The sequence below is a fragment of the Carassius auratus genome, chromosome 2 (genome assembly GCF_003368295.1).
Source record: "Carassius auratus strain Wakin chromosome 2, ASM336829v1, whole genome shotgun sequence".
NCBI lineage: Eukaryota > Metazoa > Chordata > Actinopteri > Cypriniformes > Cyprinidae > Carassius > Carassius auratus.
Window position 1 is genome coordinate 16,954,378 of NC_039244.1, and position 21,157 is coordinate 16,975,534.

Sequence of the window (21,157 nt, forward strand, 5' to 3'; positions counted from 1 at the left end):
AAATTGATAGGTTGAGAAGAACTAGTTTAGATGCGGCACTTACCTTTGCGTCTTCACCTCAGTCGCTTACGTCAGCTCTTTTCGAGCAGCGACTGCCAAGCTGTCAAGATTTACAGACAAACTCATTATGAATGTCCGCGGACCGCTTCAAATCAACAATGACTTTCCGTGTCTTTCGGGAATGTTCGAAGTTAACCTTTTGACAAGTTTGACAAAACAATCAAGAATCTCTGAAGAGAAACCCTCGGAACGGAGCGCGTGTGTAGCAGGAGCGTGAACCTGCTGTGGTCTCATACCATTTACGACCACGAGACCAGAAATCTGCCCACCTCCGGGACACGAAGAGCTGCAGTGCTGCAACAGACTGGTGACTAGAGCTGCTAATCCACTTCTGGACGTGCTGAGCAATGATACCACACTGAGAAAGAAGCGGGGAATGTAAAATTTATACGTTCCTGTTGATTAAGCCACAGTTGCTTGTTTACTTTTAAAAAATTATAATAAAAATTTAATAATAATAAATAAAAATAAATAAAAAACGGTAAACCGTCACATTTATTAAAAGACACACATTTGGATTCATTTAAACCTTCTCTTAAAACCTTAAAGTTTTAATATATAGAATAATGATGAGAGAAGTTGGCCTTTTTAATTACTTTTTGACTGTTTGATTGATATTAGAATTACATTACTGAGCATGATTTATATTATTTAACCCTCATATTGTGTTTTGTTAATATGCGAGATGTTTACATTTAGTCACCCACACACACACACACACACACACACACACACAAAATGCTGAAATTATTAAAATAAACCTATTCAAAAGTTTGGGAACCCTTGGTTCTTAATACTGTGTGTGGTTACCTGGATGATCCACGACTGTCTTTCAAACACAACTATTAAAAAAGGTTCAAACATTCACTGATGCTCCAGAAGGAAACAAGACGCATTAAGAGCTGGGGGGTGAAAACTTTTGAAATTTGAAGATCAAGGTAAATTGTACTTAATTTGTGTTCAGGGAAACATACAAGTATCTTCTGTTGCTTACAAAGGGCAAAACTAAATGGAAGAAAATACATATCTCAACAAAATAAGGAAAATTTGGACATCTTCATTATGTTCAAAAGTTTTCATCCCCCACTCTTAATGAATAGTGTTTCCTTCTGGAGCATCAGTGAACGTTTGAACCTTTTTTAATAGTTGTGTTTGTGTGCGATCTCAAAATATGCAAAGATGCTGGAAAACTGAAGAATCTGCACGACCTTAAAGATCTTTCTGAAGAACAGTGCTCAGTTTAACTGTTCAGAACAAACAAAGGACTCATGCACAGCCATCACAAAACAGAAAGACAGTCGTGGATCATCCAGGTAACCAAACACAGTAGAACCAAAGGTTCCCAAACTTTGAATTGGGTTATTTTAATGATTTCAGCGATTTTTTTGTGTTGTGGACTAAATGTAAAATCTTTTACGTACAATATCTTACTCAGGACAGTACTAAATAAAACATAACATGCATTTAGTATGATCTCTCTTATTTTGTTAAAATTATTCACAGATTCTGAAAGGGGTTCCTAGACTTCCGCATGCCACTGTATAACCAATCAGGAATACAAAATGTGCTAGAAAGAATACATTATGACAAACATTTTTTTTAGTTTTAAAGGCTGGTCTAGTAGGATAAGGATTTTCACAGAACAAGAGTTCAATTGTTTTGTCTGTTACATGCTGCCTTGCCATTTTGCATTCTTCGTTGCCTTCTTAGATCACCTTTTTTCTCAACATCTCAACAAGTTATCCTACAGGTAACAACCAACAAAAATGACCTATTAAGAGGCCCACCCATATAGTAAAACACATAGGCTATCTAAATGATATGGCAGGTCTAAAAATAATTTAAAAAAAATATTTTATATCTTAATATCCAGTTTAAACTAGCCTCGTTTTTGGTCTTAGCTGGTTTGTATTGACAGGGGTATTGAGCAATTGTATGCTGGTCCACAAACTATTTTAGACCGACTTAAACATGGACTTCTTATGATCCTGTTAAGGTTGATGCAAATCCCAGTCCCACACACACTATAACACCACGTGGGCCATCTTTAACCTTGCAATGTCACTATCTGTCTTCTGTCCATGTCACTGATCTGCTAATTCAGACTGTAAGGCAAGTGAATGTTCCAGCATTTTCAGACTTAAGCTTAGTCACATGTAGGTCCAGTCAGCTGCTTTGAAACAATGGCACAGAAAGGCCAAAGTACCCTGAATTTTTCTCCATCTCGCTCGTTGTTTCAAGATCATTGTTTTCTCTCATTTCTGGAAAAAGTTATTTTGCAATGGCTATCATCTGTTTTCCCGCAAACAAAGTTATAGATCAATAGCGAAACCGAAAGCTGGATAACAACCAATAATAAGGACCTTATGAGATACTGTACACTGGCCCCTGTACTGTACAAATCAATGATGATTAATCACCATGTGTCACAGTATTAGACAGAAGATCATTACTTACTTGAGCGGGGTTGTTATTCAAGCCTGCAAGTGTGTTTCAAAATGTTTTTGTCAGGGAAAATGTGTTACTGCCTCTTTTTTTTTAGACATCTGGTAGTGATTAAATGTGAGTATAAAGGAGAGATGAAGTGTGCTTGGACAGCAGAAAGCAGCAGGATGAAGAGTAGTGTGCAGCTAGGGCTGTTGTGTCTCAGCCTGCTCATCTCCTGTCTTCATGGAGGAGAAGAAGAAGTCGAGCCAGATTCGAGCATGCAAATCGGAATCATCTTTGATGAACCAGATCTTCATCAGTTTAAGGTGAGGAATACACTTTGCTAGTAGTACATGGTCTGGTCAATCACACTGGGGCAAGAATGCAGTTTCAACAGGCATCTTTCATGCATTTCCCTAAATATAATTCATATACAGTTTTTGCAAAATGATAAATTGCTTTAGTGGCGTATTTGTAACCTAATTTCTTGAAATACTATTATTAATAAGCAGTTGAACATTTTGTAAAGATAAACAATAGTTGTAGTAAATGGTCCTCTCTTGACTCGACACAAGATCATTTCAATATGCATACCATGTCCAAGCAGCACTAAACCAAAATACATTATATGTGTTTGAATTGTATATGTTTGTGTGTGAGTTTTGCTTACTTTGAGTCATTTATGTTTTACCAATCCTTTTGCAAGATGTACAGAGCACGAAGACAGACGGTCTCCGCAGAGGAGGAAAATATAGCTGAAATACAGACAGCAGCTTTTGTGCCACCAAGCGTATGTACACATCTAATAAAGTAAAATATGCACCAATTTTTCCAGCTGCGGCTGTTAAAAAAAATGTAATAAACCTACAGGGTTTTGAATGATAATCAAGCCATAATCAAACTCTCTCTTTGATAACTATTGAAATAGTAGTACTGTATATTACAAAATAACTGCATGTTACAAAAGAACTACTTAAAGATTTCATCTGCCAAAATTATAATCTGTATTTTGCAGCTATATCCGTCTTCATAATTGTTTCACAGTGCAAAGATGGCCATGTAAAATGTGTAATCAGAAATGTTATGTTTTCAGGACAAAAAGCAAAAGAAGAAAAGCAGGAAAAACAAAGGGAAAAAACATACCGGAAGTATGAGTGTTTTAGCAAGCACTGGATTTATCCAGGTATTCCTTATTCTCTGATCAGCCTGTCAGCGTGCAATTTAAACATATTAATAGTTATTTTTTATTAAAGAAATAAACTCATCATTTGCCTCCCTCAATTAAAGGACCCCCATCTGACTGACATAGCCAAAAGGGATACGGGAGGAAAAAGACCCTTTCCAGAAAGTTAATGCATTGTACTCGTTCAAGGCTCCTTCTGAGGTAACATACTGCAGCGTTTTTATTTACATAATATGAAGGAGGAGAAAAACTGTACTAGGTGATTTAACAGACATTATTGCATGTTTTATCCTTACAGATTACCTGAATCAGGAAAAATTGGAATTGCATATAAATACATCACCATGTTTCATAAAGAGTGTTTCGGACTCAGGTTATGCATGTGACAATCATTTATATTTCTATAGCTTTTCTTTTCCAGGTCTGTTTTGGTTAACTAATAACCTCTATGGAAAATCAAATGAATTTAATTTACTGAATTCACCCCGTGTGTAATTCTTATTGGCATCACTAGGGGGCAATATTAACACAAGCGATAAGCCCGCGAACCAGCTTGGCTTCTGTTAAAGCAAAATGTTTGATATCTGTTTATCTTCATCTCTTAATTACAATAAAGCATTTGTGTTTAAAAATCACTTTATTGTGTGGAGCCAGTGCAAAACACTGTAGATTTCTATATGTAGGCTTATAAAGTTTTGGCTGTACTGCCTTTTTTTTGTGAAGGAACTGTTGATATTGTCAAGCTTAAACAGTATGTGTGTGTGTTGATAAATTATGTGGGATATAAACTGCACATCTATTAGTCGTCTTTCGTATTTGAGTAGTTCTGCCCCAGTTTATTGTGCCAGAAATGTTGCTGGCCTGAAAAGGCATACAAAATAGTAGGCCTATGTTTTGTGCCAGGAATCTGTAAACACATTAGTGGTCCAAAGTAAAAAGAAAAGCAACACCCCTTCCTCCTTATCTGCATAATCCTTGATAATAACACAAAACTATTTGTACGTTTCACTTTGTTGTTTTTTTAAGCATCTAAAATGTTCTGGAACATTTTGTTTGAGATCACACAAGCCTAGTACCATTGCCTTCACACTGAGACCCTAAAAGTAACCACAAGTAACCTTGCAAAAACAATTTGCACTTGCACAGGTATGTACAATGTAAGTAGTGCAGTTGACTACAAAGTGAACAGCAATTTTTCTAAAATTAAAAATTTGCAGCTCAATCACAGACCATATAACTTGTAACATATAACAACATAACATAACATATAACATAAAACCATATTTATTTATACATATATAACCTGGCTTCAAATAAATATGTTGTGGTTGTGCATTATATTTATCTTATGTGCTCTCTGATAATCTTTTTTAAAGGCATGTTTGTATACTCTTGCTGGAACCACAGATGAGAAAAGATATGTTCACAGTAAGTTTAGGTGTGGGAGCAACACTCTGCATGCATGAGTCACAGTAAACAGACTCTGTTCTCACAGGAAGAGCAGACAGAAACAATCTACTCTGCCTTCATGTAAAACCCCGAATCTTTCAAGGTAAGAAAAGCATGGCATTATATCAGTTTTAGATGTTATTTTCTTTTTAGTAAGACCTTAATATGATCCAGATGTTAGCTGCTGTATTTGCACAGTGTTTGGGAGATAACTCTTGAACTGGAAGTATGCAAATACATCTAATTAAAACATTAAGATAAACAAACATGAACTGTATTAAAATGTACATGTCTGCTATTTGAAAATAACTATAGGAATGTTTGGTTTATAACTTATCTGATTAATTTTAAATATATACAGTGATCCAAATGACTGAAAATAGCGTTTGGGTTCAAGTCTGAATGAAATAATACTACTTTAAATTCTTTGAATAATTTATAGTATGATATCAAAGCTATTTGATTTGTGCAGAAAATTTGAAAACATGTTTTGCTGGAATGAGTGCTTAAGATTTGAAAGTATAACGAAATGCATTCATGCATTTACTTTTTATTTATAAAAAAAAAAAAAACTTGCATTTCTCTGGAAGAGGTAATGTTTAAAGAGAAACCTTAAAGTTTTTGACTTGTTTAAACAAATGTTGGATTACACAGGAAAGCTGGAAATTATTTACAATGTTTAACTGATATGCATGTCTACTTTCGGTTTATCTGAGATTTTAAGCATGCATAGAAAAAGTCAACTGATAAAAGTGGAAAGGGAATGTTCGGAATGAAGCTGTTACGCGCCTGGGGGAATAAAACATCCTGTCTGTTAGCCAAATGCTTCCTCTCTACTTTTGTGGAAGAAAAAAAAGATCAACTCTTTATCTGTAAATCTGAGAATGCTTGCTCATTTCCGTGTCTTTTTGCACATAAAAATCTAAAAGCTTTCAAACCATTGTTTTTATTTTCAGAGCTTTAGAAGAACAATGGATACCTCAGAGGAACACCATTACGACTACCCGAGTATGAAAACAACAGCTTCAACTTCAGCTACGATGACTATCAGACCATCTGTGAGAAGGGTGACGTGCGCTCCTTTGCGAGGATCTTCCTCCCAGCTGTTTTTGCGTTATGTCTTGTGATTGGATTAGCAGGCAATGCTCTGGTTGTGGCGGTGTATGCACACTGCAAACAACTGAAAACGATGACTGACACATTTATACTTCACCTGGCTGTGGCAGACCTTTTGCTGCTCCTAACGCTGCCCTTCTGGGCTGCCGATGCCGTCCACGGGTGGAAACTCGGGGTCACTGTCTGTAAACTCGTGTCTGCCCTATACACCATCAACTTCACCTGCAGCATGATGCTGCTGGCCCACATCAGCATGGATCGGTACTTGGCTTTGACGCCAGGAGCCAGAAACAAAGGCATTATGCGTGTTTTTCAAAAGAAGCATTGTGTAAAACTCTGTTTGGTGGTCTGGACAACTGCTTTTTTTCTTGGCATCCCTGATTTGGTGTTGTCAACAGTCAGAGAGCTTCCTCATAAAAAAAGCTGCATTGCAATGTATCAATCTGACATGGCGCTCAGGGCTAAAGCTAGTTTGGAAGTGGTGGAGATCATTATAGGCTTCCTGCTACCTTTATTAGTGATGTTGTTCTGCTACAACCTGTGTAGGTCGAGCCCTACTGAAGCTCCCTCAGGAGAGGAGGTGGAGGAAGTGGAGGTCCATCCGTGTGCTGTTGGCGATGGTGGGAGTCTTTGTGGTCACGCAGTTGCCCTATAATGTGGTCAAGTTCTGCCGGGCCATGGACATCATGTACATGTTTGTGACTCACTGCGGGGTTAGTAAGGGGCTGGACAAGGCTACTCAGGTCACAGAGAGTCTGGCATTGACACACTGCTGCCTAAATCCTGTTCTGTACACTTTTGTCGGTTCCTCCTTCAGAACACATGTATTAAAGAGTGCCAAAGACTTTGGAGATAGGGGAGGAGGTTGGCACGTACGAGAGAACAACAAGAAGTGGATATCTCCTTGAATTCTCATTCCCAGAGACCAGCACTTTTTCCATTTGAGCAAACTGAAGAGTAGATGTTTACTAGGGTGGAGCTTTGCACCAACTGCTCCTTTGCAAAATATGTACACACTGACAGGGAAAAATTTGTGAAAACATAAGGCAGTATTTTGACCAAAATTCTAGCTTAAGTAAAGGCTGAGTTGCAAGATGTCGATAGTTGGGTTTATACAAAATGAACAGGAAATGAACAAACCCGCGGAGGGATACGAGAGATACGAAAATAGAGCCGGACTACTAGCGGACTGATGGCGAGTTCAAGTCCTCCTTTATGAGCTGATGCGTTCAAATGACCTTGGTCGAAGCATGGTGTCTTTTTTTCCCCTTAATATTCAACAAGATTTTTAACTCTACTTCTACAAAATTATGAATAAAGAAGACTTTCCACTCGTACGGTAATTATGACTTTGTGTGTGACTTTGTGATGTTCATGTCCAACTAATAAATACGCCCTTTCCCACATCACTTGTAAACATGACTTGTTAAAAAAATTTTACTCAGCTTATACAAAACAAAATTAAACAAAATTATGTATTTTAAATGTTTTTATTCAATTTGATGAAAGTGCTATAAATGTAATTAAATCATCTATTCTGTTGTAGTTGTAGCCTATATATATATATTTAGAAGCAATTTTTTGATAGTTTTATGTAAATTACTAAAATAATAATTTCATTAATTTCAACAAATTGACCATCAATATGCCACCATTGTGTCTGTTTACTCACTGCCTGCTGAGAATAAACAAAAAAATGACAGCAAAGGTAAACCCCGCCCATATGCTGGCTGCTCTTAGCTACAGTGAAAGTGAGGTAAGGTGTGGCCAAGCATGGTGTCCCATACTCTGAATGTATCCCATCTATCCCAGCAGTGAGTAGTGAAACACACACACACACACACACACCTGCAGCAGTGGGCACCCATTTTTGCTCAAAGGTCTCACCTCAGTCGTGGTATTGAGAATGGAAGAGAACACTCCCCCACCTACATTTCCAGCTGGTCCTGAGACTCAGACCTGTGACCTTCGGGTTTTAAGTCAGACTAATGCCACAAATGACCAGTCAGAATTGCCATAATAAGAGAAAACAAATGCTCTGTGGAGAATATCAGAACAAAAATGGACAAAAACATATAAATATTTTATTTATAAAGAATGTGATTTTTTTTAATGTAATTTTTTTCATAAGACTTCATAACTAAATATAATTTTAATATCATGTTCACTGACATTTTGCTAATTATCATCTTTTTATTGGTTCCATGCAGTTTATTCTTTATTCTTACAGAGATTTATTATTTCAGGATGTTCAAAATGTTCTGAAGAATTTGAGAAGCAGAGCAGCAATCTTGGCCAATAATTATGGCTCACAGGGGTGACATAGCATTTATATTAACTCCAGCTGCAGAATCCAAACAAACATTTTAAATATAAACAATTGGATCTTTCATCATACTCATAAAAGCCTAGATTTTTTTGTTTCTCAAAAGATATTTCAGCAAGGAATGCAAATAGAATATGCATTTAAAAGCAAGTATGTTGCACATAGGCCTAGTACATAGATGCAATCATACTGAAAATAAATGGAAGTTATACCTTCACCTTATTTTAATTTTTCTTAACTTTATTCTTTGTGAAAAATTTGTTTCTTGGATAACTGATTTTTTTTTTTTTTTTGGACTTTAATTATAAATTGTGTAAAAAGTGGGCCTAGCTGTGACCAAACCTTTGACTGTACATGCTGATATAGAGATTATAATTTTAAAGTACAATGCCCTTTACAGAGACAAGATAACGGTTTCTGAATTTAACCTATTTCTAATTCTCGGTAGGATTTCTAGGGTTAAACAGTCCTCTACTCAGCCAATTCCTAAAAAATAATTTTAAAATTGTTCCTTAAAATACTAATGCTGTATGTGAAATTATTAGTAAGAGAAAGATGCAGAACTGCTGCATACTGTAAATAAGCGGAGGCCTTGAGGCATTTAAAGAAATTGAGAAATTATGGCACACAACCCAAAAGAATGCTTCATGTGTTATATTGCAGTATTACAAACAAATAGGTTTCTTCAAAACTTAAATAATCACAATACTTGAGCAATAGAAAGTGTTTTTTTATATAAAACTTTGGTAAAAAAAAAAAACAAGTGCAACAGAACAAAAACATTGCTCTTTTGATTAGAAAAGCTATACAGAGAAAATAGTTACTTACAGTAATAGAAAAAAACAGCGTAACGCAAAATCTTGTGGAATGTACAAACAAAGATTATCCAAGGCAGTTTAACATCCTTTGTCATCTAAATCAAAAACACTACAATTTAAATTACACCTGTCCACTTTTTAAATTAGGTAGGATTGCCTCTACACAAACAATAAAAGAAACAAATTAGCTTTTCACAACAGGGTGAACAGCATAGTGATATTCCAACAAGGCAGTCAGTAACAAAGACACACAATAACTCAATATAAATATACAAAGAGGATCGTCACAGTGTTTCTATCAGTGGACTACAAAACAACCAACAGACAAATAATTAGTGTTGTGATTAAATGCTTCGACACACATTAAAGCCATTCAAATAAGTGTGTGTGTTTGCACTGTTAAATTATATTATACATTTTCATGTTAAATTGTAGAGCTTCTGCTTACAATGTGTGATAAGAAGATAAAGTAAGAACTGTTTATAATGTATCAGGAAGAATAAGATTGTGGCACGCAAAGAACAAAAATAATGATATTAGCTGATCATAAGGCACATGTTCCAACAAGTGTACAACCGAATCTCTTAGTGTGTCATGTTTGGGTGGTTTTAATTCCTCCGATTACATTCAAACACCATCACTCATCAGGAACAATGAGTGAAGTCACAAAAATAATAACTGTATCAAACAAAATGAGAACAGACAAGTGTTTAAAGTACAGGTGGGAGGGCTTTTCCTTTGAAACATTAGCCACAGTTGAAGGCAGACAGGACAATAATTTTAAGGACTTACAAGTCCAAGTGGAGGATGAATGTAAATGAATGTGAAACTGAGCGCAGGCCAAGGTTCAAGGAGCAGACGCTGAGGCAGGAATGCAGCCGTTGGCAGTGGGGGGGGGGGGACTCATTACCTCTGTTTTTGTCCTATGAAAGCAAGTGTGGACTGGTGTGCCAAGAATCATGCTTTAATAATTAAGAATCTGCACATCAAAAAGGTCACAGACTCCCTCGTTGTCATCAAGGTTGAAATTGTAATCCACACCAGGGTTGGGTGAAAGTCTTAACAGGGGGAAAACTGCCGGGGTTGAACACACACACGAAAAGGTGATCACGAAGAGCACAGATTGGGTTTATCCAATACACATTTACCAGATGAAAAAAAAAAAAAAAAAAAAAAGAGAGATTTGTTTTTTTTACTGTACTGTTAAAAAATTTGAGATCAATAAGATTTTTTAATGTTTTTGAAGCTCTTACGCTCACCAAGACTGTCATTGTGTATTATTGTGAAATTAAAATATTTTTAAATAAATACTCCAAGGCCCTCCTTGGAACATTTTTTTTAGGAATCTTTGATGAATAGATAGATCAAAATAATAGCATTTGTTTGAGATAGAACACTTCTGTAACATTATAAAATGTCTTCACTATCACTTTATCAATTTCATTCATGTTTGCTAAACAAAAAGATTACTTACCCAAAAACTTTAACTATGGTGTATTTTTTTTATGTTTCAATACTATATAGACACATACTTAATAAATAAACAAAAAAACAGCAAGTTAACACTTCTTATAAAAACTTATCTTTTAAGTGCATTTTATTTTGGTGATTTTCAAACAGAAATTGATTTATAATTTTATTTCTATACCTATGACAACATAAAGGATCTAATAGCAAGGTAGCATAACATACATCAATGCCATAAAAGAATAAGCCGGAGGCAAAAGTGATGATAAACTAGCATGCATAAGAGAAAGAAACCTAGAGAAGAACCGTCACTGAGCTGTGGGAACCCATCCTCCTTTGGTCAGGACGTATTAAAAAGATTTATCTGCACTGCTAGCTATGACTTATTGATAAGGACAGTGAACGGCTTTAAATCAGAACCCATATGTGACCCTGGACCACAAAACCAGTCTTAAGTCGCTGGAGTATATTTTTATCAATAGCCAAAAAACAAACAAAAAATTATCATCGATTTTTCTTTTATGCCAAATATCATTAGGATATTAAGTAAAGATCATGTTCCATGAAGATACTCTGTAAATTGCCTAATTGTAAATTCAAAGGCAATTTCTCAAATTCAAAGGCGATTCTATCAGTATTCCAGATTTTCAAATAGTTGTATCTCGGCCAAATATTGTCCTATCATAACAAATCATACATCAACGAGAAGCCTATTTATTCAGCTTTCAGATGATGTATACAGTACATATCAATTTCGACACTTAAGACTGGTTTTGTGGTCCAGGGTCACATATAACCAAATGAAGCTACTTTGTGTGACCACAAGGGGGCTGTGCAGAAGACCAACACTGACAAATAAATGACTAGAAAACTTTTTTAAAGAACTTACCATCTGAAGACATCATTTCATCAATGAGGTTTGAAACGCCTGGAGGAAGAAGAAAAAGGCGAGTGTAAACTTTCTTCTTCAAAATACATACACATATATACATATACACACACACATATATATGTGTGTGTGTATATGTTTCATTTTAAAATAATTGCTCAAAAAAATCTTTTTAATATATGATTTTATAATGGCATCCATGTCACCTTCTCTCTCATCTCTCATTTCTTCCAACATTGATTGCAGATCCTGACCCCCCATCTCCCTCTGCTGTTCTTCAGGGCCACCTAGAGACCCCTGCATCAAAAAACACTGACTGACAGGGGACTCAGTGTTGCATTCTTAAAAAAAAAAATTAAAGGGGAGGAAAAATATAAATACAATTAATCATATTCAAAGGCTGTATATTAATTTTCATATTCATTACAATAGAAAGGTTTGGGATAAGCCGAACTAATGTGTCTTTTTTCTTTTTTTTTAAAGACACTCTTTTGTTTGCGAAGGATGTGTTAAATTGTCTAGCACTGAGTTATTGCTGAACGCAGAGCTGCAATAGAATAAATAAGTAAATAAAAATCTAAAAATAAATAAGCCGCAATGACTCGAGTTTTAAAATAATATAAAGATATCGCTGTCCCTAACTTGCAACCTCCCACTTAATTCACTTCCTAAATTAAGTTTATGTATGTATGTGAAAGGAGAATGTAAGTGTGTGAAAGCAAGAATATATGTATGTGAATGGAGAATATATGTATGTGAATGGAGAATGTATGTGTGTGAGAGTGCCAGAATGAATTAAGTCTTTTACGGCCCCTCATAATGATGCATGTACATTTTTAATTGTTGAAAATTTTTCTCCTACCCCATTTCAATATGCAGAGAGAATAATGACTGGTGCTATAGATATCAATCAAACAGTAAGGAACAAGGTCAGTAAGAATGGAAGCAGTACCCATGTGCATATCAGGGGATGTGGAGGACGGTGTGAGCTGGTGCTCTGCAGTGGGGCTTTTCAAGGACCCACACTTTAGATCACACAGCTCAGCTGAGGAGATGGGGAACCTCTGCAGCCCTGCTGGAGTACTAGGAGGAGTTGGCATGGCAGAAATGTCATCTACAGGTGGAACGGGGACAACAACAGGCTCGGAGCAGCTTGTCTCTCTGTTTATCAGCATCACCTGGATGGGAGCTGAGTGACTTCGCAAGTTCACCTGGTACTTTTTCTGACCACTGTGGCCCTGAATCAACAATAAAGGGATGGAGATGATAAACAACCAAAAAAATAATAATAATAAATGCAAAGAAATGCATATTTACCATCTCAGGCACTGGGACCTCCAGCTGGGTTCCTGATGGTGCCATGACAGCTAAAAGAGTATCCCCACTGAATGCATCACATATGTCCTCATGTGTCACGTAGCTGTATGTATACAATGCTAAGGAACATGTACCAAGTGATAATGCAATACATCCTCAAACCTTGTGTTTATTTTTCACACAGAAATGCCCCCATGACACATGAGATTGGAGGAAAAAACTACATTTCAGTGCTTCTGCAAGCAAACCCAAAGTTTTCCAGGGAAAAGCAAAATTGTTTCGAAAGCAAGCAAAAGCATTAAAATATGAGATGAAAAAAATTATAATTCAGTGATTTTGCATTCTCCTGAGAAACTGTATTCATTTACAAAAACACAAAACTGAAGATAGACAAAATATAAGGCGAGAGGGCAAACTATTTCAACGGTTTTGCAATTGTAAGCAAAGTTTCCCAGGTGAATTTTTTTTTTTTTTGAGAGAGAGAGAGAATAAAATACAAGATGTAGAAAAATTCATTGCAACTGGAAGCAAAGTTTTTTTTTTTTTTTGCTAGAACACAAAAGTATTTCAATGTTGTTGCATTCTATCAAACAGATGTGCATTTTCTCGCAGGAAGGCAATATTTTTTTTCCAGAGAACCCAAACGTATTGACTGGAATGAAGCAATCTCCCCTTAAAATCTCATCTTTTCTCCATTTCTGTTCCATGGCATTATAGGTTTTGAGATAAAAAGGCTGAACTTTGCATTAACCACTTTAATCCTAAGAGGAATAACTGGTGGGGTAAGGCTTTGGAAACTCTAGCATAAACCACAATAGACTGGAAAAACTGGACTGGGGCCTCTCAAAAACCCAACACTAACACCACATAGTCAAAGGAGAACAGGTTATAGCACTCAACATATAATTAGGTGCACTTATTTTGACAATGGCATTTTTCTGGGGCTGTTAATTACCAGAGGAACCTACCAAAAAAAGCAAAAATATCAGACTAGAATAAGGAAAAAGAAAAATGGAGAACTTTGCCTGGAAGGATATCTGCAGCTGGAGGGGTCTTCATTCAGGTGTTTGATGCTTTGTTGCAGACACGACTTCTGCATGTCCAGCTCTCTCTCTTGAATATCTAGATCAGCAATATTTGCCTTGAGAAGTTCAACCTGCTCAAGAACTTCCTGAGACTGGCAGCCTGAACCCTCCCCTCTAATTAAGAATAAGAATTAGAGAATTAGATACTACTAAGCATGCAACGAATGCACACAACATTACGATACGCATATAAAATGTAAAGGAAACATTTGATAGCACACTGATAACTTCCCTAATCTTTGTACTCACTTCCACTGAATGGTGTTTTTTGTCTTTTTTTCAATGAGCCCGATGCCTTCCAGAACATTGGTGATGTCATAGATTCTCCTCTTCTGTTTGACAGCCAAACTGTCTGCCGCCTATGAAAATAATCACAATTTTCTTTTCAGAGACCCTCCAATCAAAACTGGTTTCAGATAACTTAGTAGCTCTGTCTGGACTGTTAATAAATAAATTAAAAATAAAGGTTTTCATTAACTAATTTAATCACTAAATAAATAATAATAAAAATAATAATAATAATGCAACACGGTTAAAATAGATTTTAGAAAATTATTTAAATTATGAAATCCCAAAAATATTTTTTTTACCCCTCCACAGCATTTCTGCATGCAAATAAATCACATTTTCTAAATTTACACATAACATTTATTTTTGCATTTTGTAATAGAAGTTGTTAGTGGTTACTGCATTAAAAAAATCAAATATTTTATTTAATGTGTGGAAATAAGTCTTATCAATAACTTCTCATTAAAATTCAATCAATCAATCAATAAATAAGCAAAATCTCTAATTTAAATAAAATACTTTTCTTGATTTTAAGCAACTCCCATTTGCTGAAGGAAAAAATACTTTTAATTTTTTAAGAGTCTATTTTGTTCCATTCTTGAGGTAAATAGCAGGTGATTAGACTGAATAATGTCTCCAATGACTTCACACAGCGCGTCTCTGCTGCCTCAAGCGTCAGGTCAGGTAACAAACACCTGTCGTGAGAGTCCCACGGGTTTCTGTTCAAAATCCCCTCTGTCACAATAACACGACATTTATATTCGCTTTTTAACACTTTATATAAACTACGAGCCTGAAACGTTCTTCTGTAAATCTTACAGTAAGAGCCTCACAGAACAGTGAAAGTCCACTCAGGTAAAAACAGTTTCTTTGTGTAACTCCTGACAGACCTCCTCACTGAACAACCTGCAGAGTTTCATTCATTCCCTTCGTTCATTCTTTCCGCCACTTTTAAATGTATTTTAACCCACCACTTTGAGATCGAGCACTCCGTCTTTGGCCTCTTGAAGCAAGGTAACGAACTTGACCGTGAGGAGACCCAAACTCTTCTCATGGCGACTGGACCCGTTCGGTGTCGTGTGAGGAAAACTCGCGCTGTTCGACTCAGCCATACCATCCAAACGTCCGGTGTTAGGGACGAGATTGAAAAACTCCCTCTTTGTCTCGTTCAGATGTATGGAGGTCAGTTTAGTTGTTGACGGTGAGGGGGAGCAACAATCATCTCTTGCACTTATTTACCTCAGGCTACACTTCTACTGATGGCTCGAGGGTTTTTAAATGAGAGGAAATGACGTTGGATTACCGTTACTATGACAGCGCTTCTGCTCGAGAGTTCGAAGAACACATAACGGTATAAAGATCAGAGGTTCGAACAGAATACAGGCAATGCTTTGAGAATTCAACACACTTTTAAAATGTAATCGAATTCTCCAAAATACACAACAAACACAGCGTAACAAGGAGTTTATAATTTCATTATATAATTTTTAAAAAGCCTATGGTATAAAAAAATGCAGTATATAATGTTTTATGCTAAAGGTACAAAAGTTTTAGATTATATACATATATATTAATGATTTTGTAATAGAAATAAGTTTTACAATTTCAACATTTTATATAATATGAAGCATAAAGCCAAAAAAAAAAAACTTCCAGTAGCTAGGTTACATAGAGACATAAGTGTCATAAGTCTTGAAAAGGGCATTTCCACGTTTTTGTCTTCGGTTTGTAATGGATGGGAAGTCTTTCAGCACTTGTGTGAGGCATCTCATTTTCTCCTCCATTACCCTTTTATTACTCTCAGTTTCCTCAAGCAGCTGGCACACTTCCTCTTCCACCAGGAGCACCTGTGGTTAAAAATAAATAAACAAATAAATATGTTCTTGAGAACATTCTCCCAGTCAATCATCTAATTCATCAAGACATTAAATCATTAAATTAAAAACAATACTGTAATGACAACTTTAGGGGCAGTAATACCTTCTTATTGACTTTTTCTATTTGTTTCTGTTTGTCATTCTCAAGACTAAGTATTTCAGTCTGATGGGAAGCTTGCAGAGATTCCAGTTGTCTACGGAATGCATTGTCCACACTGTGAAACTTTATCACTGCTGCTCTAATAAAAAATAAAAAAAAATACTTTTAAATTTATACTATTAATTGGCCAAATTAAGGCAAGCTGCACATCCCATACCGGTGTGCTTGTGAAGCCTTTACACTTTTCTCTATCAGCATTCTCTCTTTGGAATCAAAACCCTCCTTCATTCGCTTCACCTGGCTCTCAAGCCTGTTCAACAGCTCTGCCTTTTCCTGCCATTTTTTACTTGAGGCCCTGCAAAAATAATTTGATTCAAAAATATTTAAATTCAACATTACTAAGCAGCTTTGTGATGGTTTGAGACATCAGCATACACCCTTTCAAACAATGGCATATTGTTCCATAATTAATGGAATTGTGGCCTAATGGGTAGAGAGTCGGACTTGTAACTCAAAGGTCAAGGGTTCAGTCACAGATCCTGCAGGGTTGTAGGTGGGGGAAAGTGAATATCCAGCGCTCTCTACACTGCAACTGAGGTGAGACCCCTGAGCAAGGCACAGAACCACCAACAGCTGGACACCGCTGCATTAACTGCCAGTGTGTGTATGTGTATGTACTTGAATGGGTTAAGCAGAGCACAAATTCTAAGTATGTGACACCTTAATGAGTTAGGGTTAAAGCTTGGAATCGTGACATGATCTAACTAGCTTTCTAATATTTTTGTATTTCCGTTTTCTTTTCATTAATTATACAATTATCAAAAGCAAAAAAGACCTCTAACACTAGCTTGCTCTATTATTTTTCTATTCTGTTTTCTTTTTATTTATATTATTTAAAAGCCCATCTTTTGGCCATACCTTAAACTCAGCAATGGCTTCCACTGTAGTTTGGATATGAGGAGCTTAGAAATGCATGTTTTCTGTTCTTTCACCATAGCTGTGAGCTCTTGCACTGGTGAGGCTGACTGCTTCTCCTTCTGCTGAGACTGGCTGAGACTTCTAGTTCAGCAGATACCTGATCGAATCCCTCCTTTACCTACAAATCACACACACACACTCAATAAGGGCAACCAGTCTTGTGTCACTAAATCATTTCTGACAACTTAGCCAATATTCTTAACTGAAACCATCAACATTTTTGTTAATTGAAATAAATCTGAAATAAAATAAATATTTGATAAAAAAAATATATCTGAAATGTTGCTTTGAAATATGTTTAAATTTAAGTACTAAATTTACTGACAGAAACTTAAACTATTTAGAAAAAAAATTGTAACAAAAACAAATAAAGAAGATTTAAAAAAAGCTTATTCTAAATATTGCTAAAAACTCTAATAGTATGTGCATACTTAAATAGCACTGATTTTAAACATTGCACTGACATTCACGTCAGTACTGTTTTTTTTTTCTGTTTTCTCCGAATTTATTTAACTGAAATCTTTTTCAAATAATAACTATGTTCTCCTCCTAGATTCAAATTTAGAATTAATCCAAACTAAAATGTAAATCACTGTTCTTGTTTTTTCTTTATTATTCTAATAAGACTTATCAGATGAAAGATGTTATCTCACAATTTAGATTTACTAAGCAACCCTTTCCTAAATGGGGAGAGCCATGCAAAATTCATCCTGTAGAGAAGCATACTGTCTTCTAGCTTTAGAGATCTTCTGTTCCAAGAATAAGGCAGATTTTTTATTTTCTAACTCCGGAGTACTCTTCATCTGAAATAATATAGCACGTCGTTCACTTTTAAATTGTACAGAGAATTATTCCATTTTGAAGAGTGTTTTTCAATTTTTAAGTAGATAACTACTCAAGCAGAGCTCAAGAAGTTTTCTCATGGCAGTTCAATTCAATTTTCTCAACTCAATTCACAGGATTCAAATGATAAAAGAAATTAAAACATGTCTGCAATTCAGCCATATGCCTGTATATTTATCTGGAAAGTGCTTCTGTAACTGTCCCGCAGAAATTGCCCTTTAGATGACTATTACATTAGTATTTCACTGTCTAAGCATTCTTTTAAGTAGGAATAGTTCTTGTCAGGTCAGAGAAGATTGGATGTATGGTTCAGACATGAACGAATGCCACTCTATACAGTATACTAGAGCATTCAGTGCACACAATGGATCGCCACTACAGAAGATTTGGTCTGCAACTGTTCTACCTCTTCTGCATGCTTCTGGAAACTGAAAGCCTCTGCTTTGGTCATGCTGTTCTCCAGACTGTGCTGCGCCTGTGTGTGTTGTTCTTCCTGCTTGTGCAGCTGCTCCAATGTAGACCTGTATCTCTCCTCCAACTCCTGCAAATGAGTCTGCAATGCTGCCCGATCAGAGCGCCCGCAACACTGCCTTCAGATCAGATGCTCAGGCCTAGAGCAAATCCAGGGCTAACATGAGGAGGGGCTTTAAAAATGCTAAGTACTGCTACAAGCTAAAGGTAGAGGAACACTTTTCCAACTCTGATCTCAACGCATGTGGCAGAGCATCTAGATCAGTGACTACAAGCAACGCAGCTCTACTCCAACTGTCACAGACGTCTCCTTCCTTAATGAGCTAAATTACTTTTATGCTCGCTTTAACAGCGACAGCAAGGAGATGGCCACCAAGACCACACCCTCAGCAGACCACCAAACCCTCAAACTCACCTTCACAGATGTCCACACTGCATTGAGCCGGATCAATGCACGCAAGGGTGCTGGACCAGAAGGCATTCCTGGACATGTGCTTAGGGCATGTGCGAAGCAGCTTGCAGGGGTCTTCACAGACATTTTCAACCTGTCCCTCACCCAAGCAACTGTGCCAACATGCTTTAAGTCCACATCCATTGTGCCAGTGCCGAAACACTCCTCCCCGATATGCCTAAATAACTACCACCCTGTAGCACTCACACACAGCATTATGAAGTGCTTTGACCGACTGGTCCTAGCACATCTCAAGGACTGCCTCCCACCCACACTGGAACCACACCAATTTGCCTACCGTAGCAATAGGAGCACAGAGGATGCAGTATGCACAATGCTGCACTCTGTACACACACACCTGGACAATAACAACAGATATGTAGTTTGTTGACTTTAGCTCAACATTTAATACTGTCATTCCCTCCAAGCTGACCACAAAACTTGGAGACCTGGATATTAACACCTCCTTCTGCAACTGGATTGTGGACTTTCTGACCAACAGACCTCAGCATGTTAGGTCAGGCCACACCTGCTCCACCACCATCACACTCAACACCGGCATACAGGTCCTTCTCAAAAAATTAGCATATTGTGATAAAAGTTCATTATTTTCCATAATGTAATGATAAAAATTAAACTTTCATATATTTTTGATTCATTGCACACCAACTGAAATATGTCAGGTCTTTTATTGTTTTAATACTGATGATTTTGGCATTCAGCTCATGAAAACCCAAAATTCCTATCTCAAAAAATTAGCATATTTCAAATGATTTTAAACATTGCACTGACATTCATGTCAGTACTGTTTTTTTCTGTTTTCTCAGAATTTATTTAACTGAAATCTTTTTCAAATAATAACTATGTTCTCCTCCTAGATTCAAATTTAGATGAAAGATATATCTCACAATTTAGATTTACCTCTAAGCAACCCTTTCCTAAATGGGGAGAGCCATGCAAAATTCATCCTGTAGAGAAGCATACCGTCTTCTTTGGGTAGAAAACCCAAAATTCCTACCTCAAAAAATTAGCATATTTCATCCGACCAATAAAAGAAAAGTGTTTTTAATACAAAAAAGTCAACCTTCAAATAATTATGTTCAGTTATGCACTCAATACTTGGTCGGGAATCCTTTTGCAGAAATGACTGCTTCAGTGCGGCGTGGCATGGAGGCAATCAGTCTGTGGCACTGCTGAGGTGTTATGGAGGCCCAGGATGCTTCGATAGCAGCCTTAAGCTCATCCAGAGTGTTGGGTCTTGCGTCTCTCAACTTTCTCTTCAAAATATCCCACAGATTCTCAATGGGATTCAGGTCAGGAGAGTTGGCAGGCCATTTGAGCACAGTAATACCATGGTCAGTAAACCATTTACCAGTGGTTTTGGCACTGTGAGCAGGTGCCAGGTCGTGCTGAAAAACGAAATCTTCATCTCCATAAAGCTTTTCAGCAGATGGAAGCATGAAGTGCTCCAAAATCTCCTTATAACTAGCTGCATTGACCCTGCCCTTGATAAAACACAGTGGACCAACACCAACAGCTGACATGGCACCCCAGACCATCACTGACTGTGGGTACTTGACACTGGACTTCAGGCATTTTGGCATTTCCTTCTCCCCAGCCTTCCTCCAGACTCTGGCACCTTGATTTCTGAATGACATGCAAAATTTGCTTTCAGACGAAAAAAGTACTTTGGACCACTGAGCAACAGTCCAGTGCTGCTTCTCTGTAGCCCGTTTCCTGCACGCGCCTGTGCACGGTGGCTCTGGATGTTTCTACTCCAGACTCAGTCCACTGCTTCTGCAGGTCCCCCAAGGTCTGGAATCGGATCTTCCTCAGGGTCCGGTCACCTCTTCTCGTTGTGCAGCGTTTTTTGCCACACTTTTTCCTTCCCATAGACTTCCCACTGAGGTGCCTTGATACAGCACTCTGGGAACAGCCTATTCGTTCAGAAATTTCTTTCTGTGTCTTACCCTCTCGCTTGAGGTTGTCAATGATGGCCTTCTGGACAGCAG

The 21,157-nt window shown here is 37.0% G+C and overlaps 3 protein-coding genes and 1 pseudogene across 6 annotated transcripts in view; 1 reads left to right on the forward strand and 3 right to left on the reverse strand.

Annotated features, from left to right (window-relative positions):
• LOC113118136 (rab effector MyRIP-like) overlaps nucleotides 1–387 on the reverse strand; it is a 19,070-nt gene extending 18,683 nt beyond the window's left edge. Inside the window, exon 1 of one of the 2 annotated variants that reach the window (XM_026287101.1) lies at nucleotides 44–387. The gene's annotated coding sequence lies outside the window, so the exon portion shown is untranslated. The remainder of the gene's footprint in view (nucleotides 1–43) is intronic. The other variant, XM_026287074.1, reaches the window with a different exon arrangement.
• LOC113118179 (atypical chemokine receptor 4-like) lies at nucleotides 325–7,180 on the forward strand (annotated as a pseudogene).
• A 2,020-nt stretch (nucleotides 7,181–9,200) lies between these two features.
• Nucleotides 9,201–17,428, reverse strand: LOC113118159 (transcription factor E2F5). 3 transcript variants are annotated; one of them, XM_026287121.1, is made up of 11 exons: nucleotides 17,321–17,428; nucleotides 16,620–16,757; nucleotides 16,406–16,496; nucleotides 16,213–16,272; nucleotides 14,387–14,496; nucleotides 14,090–14,251; nucleotides 13,053–13,161; nucleotides 12,688–12,973; nucleotides 11,942–12,076; nucleotides 11,736–11,774; nucleotides 9,201–10,453 (listed from the first exon to the last, which is right to left on the reverse strand). In XM_026287121.1, the coding sequence occupies exons 1-11, from the start codon at nucleotides 17,395–17,397 to the stop codon at nucleotides 10,344–10,346; spliced, it is 1,317 nt and encodes a 438-aa protein (XP_026142906.1). In that variant the 5' UTR covers nucleotides 17,398–17,428; the 3' UTR covers nucleotides 9,201–10,343. The 3 variants fall into 3 exon arrangements, with proteins under 3 accessions (XP_026142906.1, XP_026142897.1, XP_026142913.1); XM_026287112.1 differs by having other exon boundaries at nucleotides 16,406–16,541; XM_026287128.1 differs by lacking the exons at nucleotides 16,213–16,272; nucleotides 16,406–16,496; nucleotides 16,620–16,757; nucleotides 17,321–17,428 and adding an exon at nucleotides 15,397–16,085.
• The window catches only part of LOC113118186 (RNA-binding Raly-like protein), a 29,030-nt gene continuing 24,047 nt past the window's right edge, over nucleotides 16,175–21,157 (reverse strand). Inside the window, exons 13-14 of the mRNA XM_026287152.1 lie at nucleotides 17,321–17,498; nucleotides 16,175–16,272 (exon numbers count right to left, since the gene is read on the reverse strand). The gene's annotated coding sequence lies outside the window, so the exon portion shown is untranslated. The remainder of the gene's footprint in view (nucleotides 16,273–17,320; nucleotides 17,499–21,157) is intronic.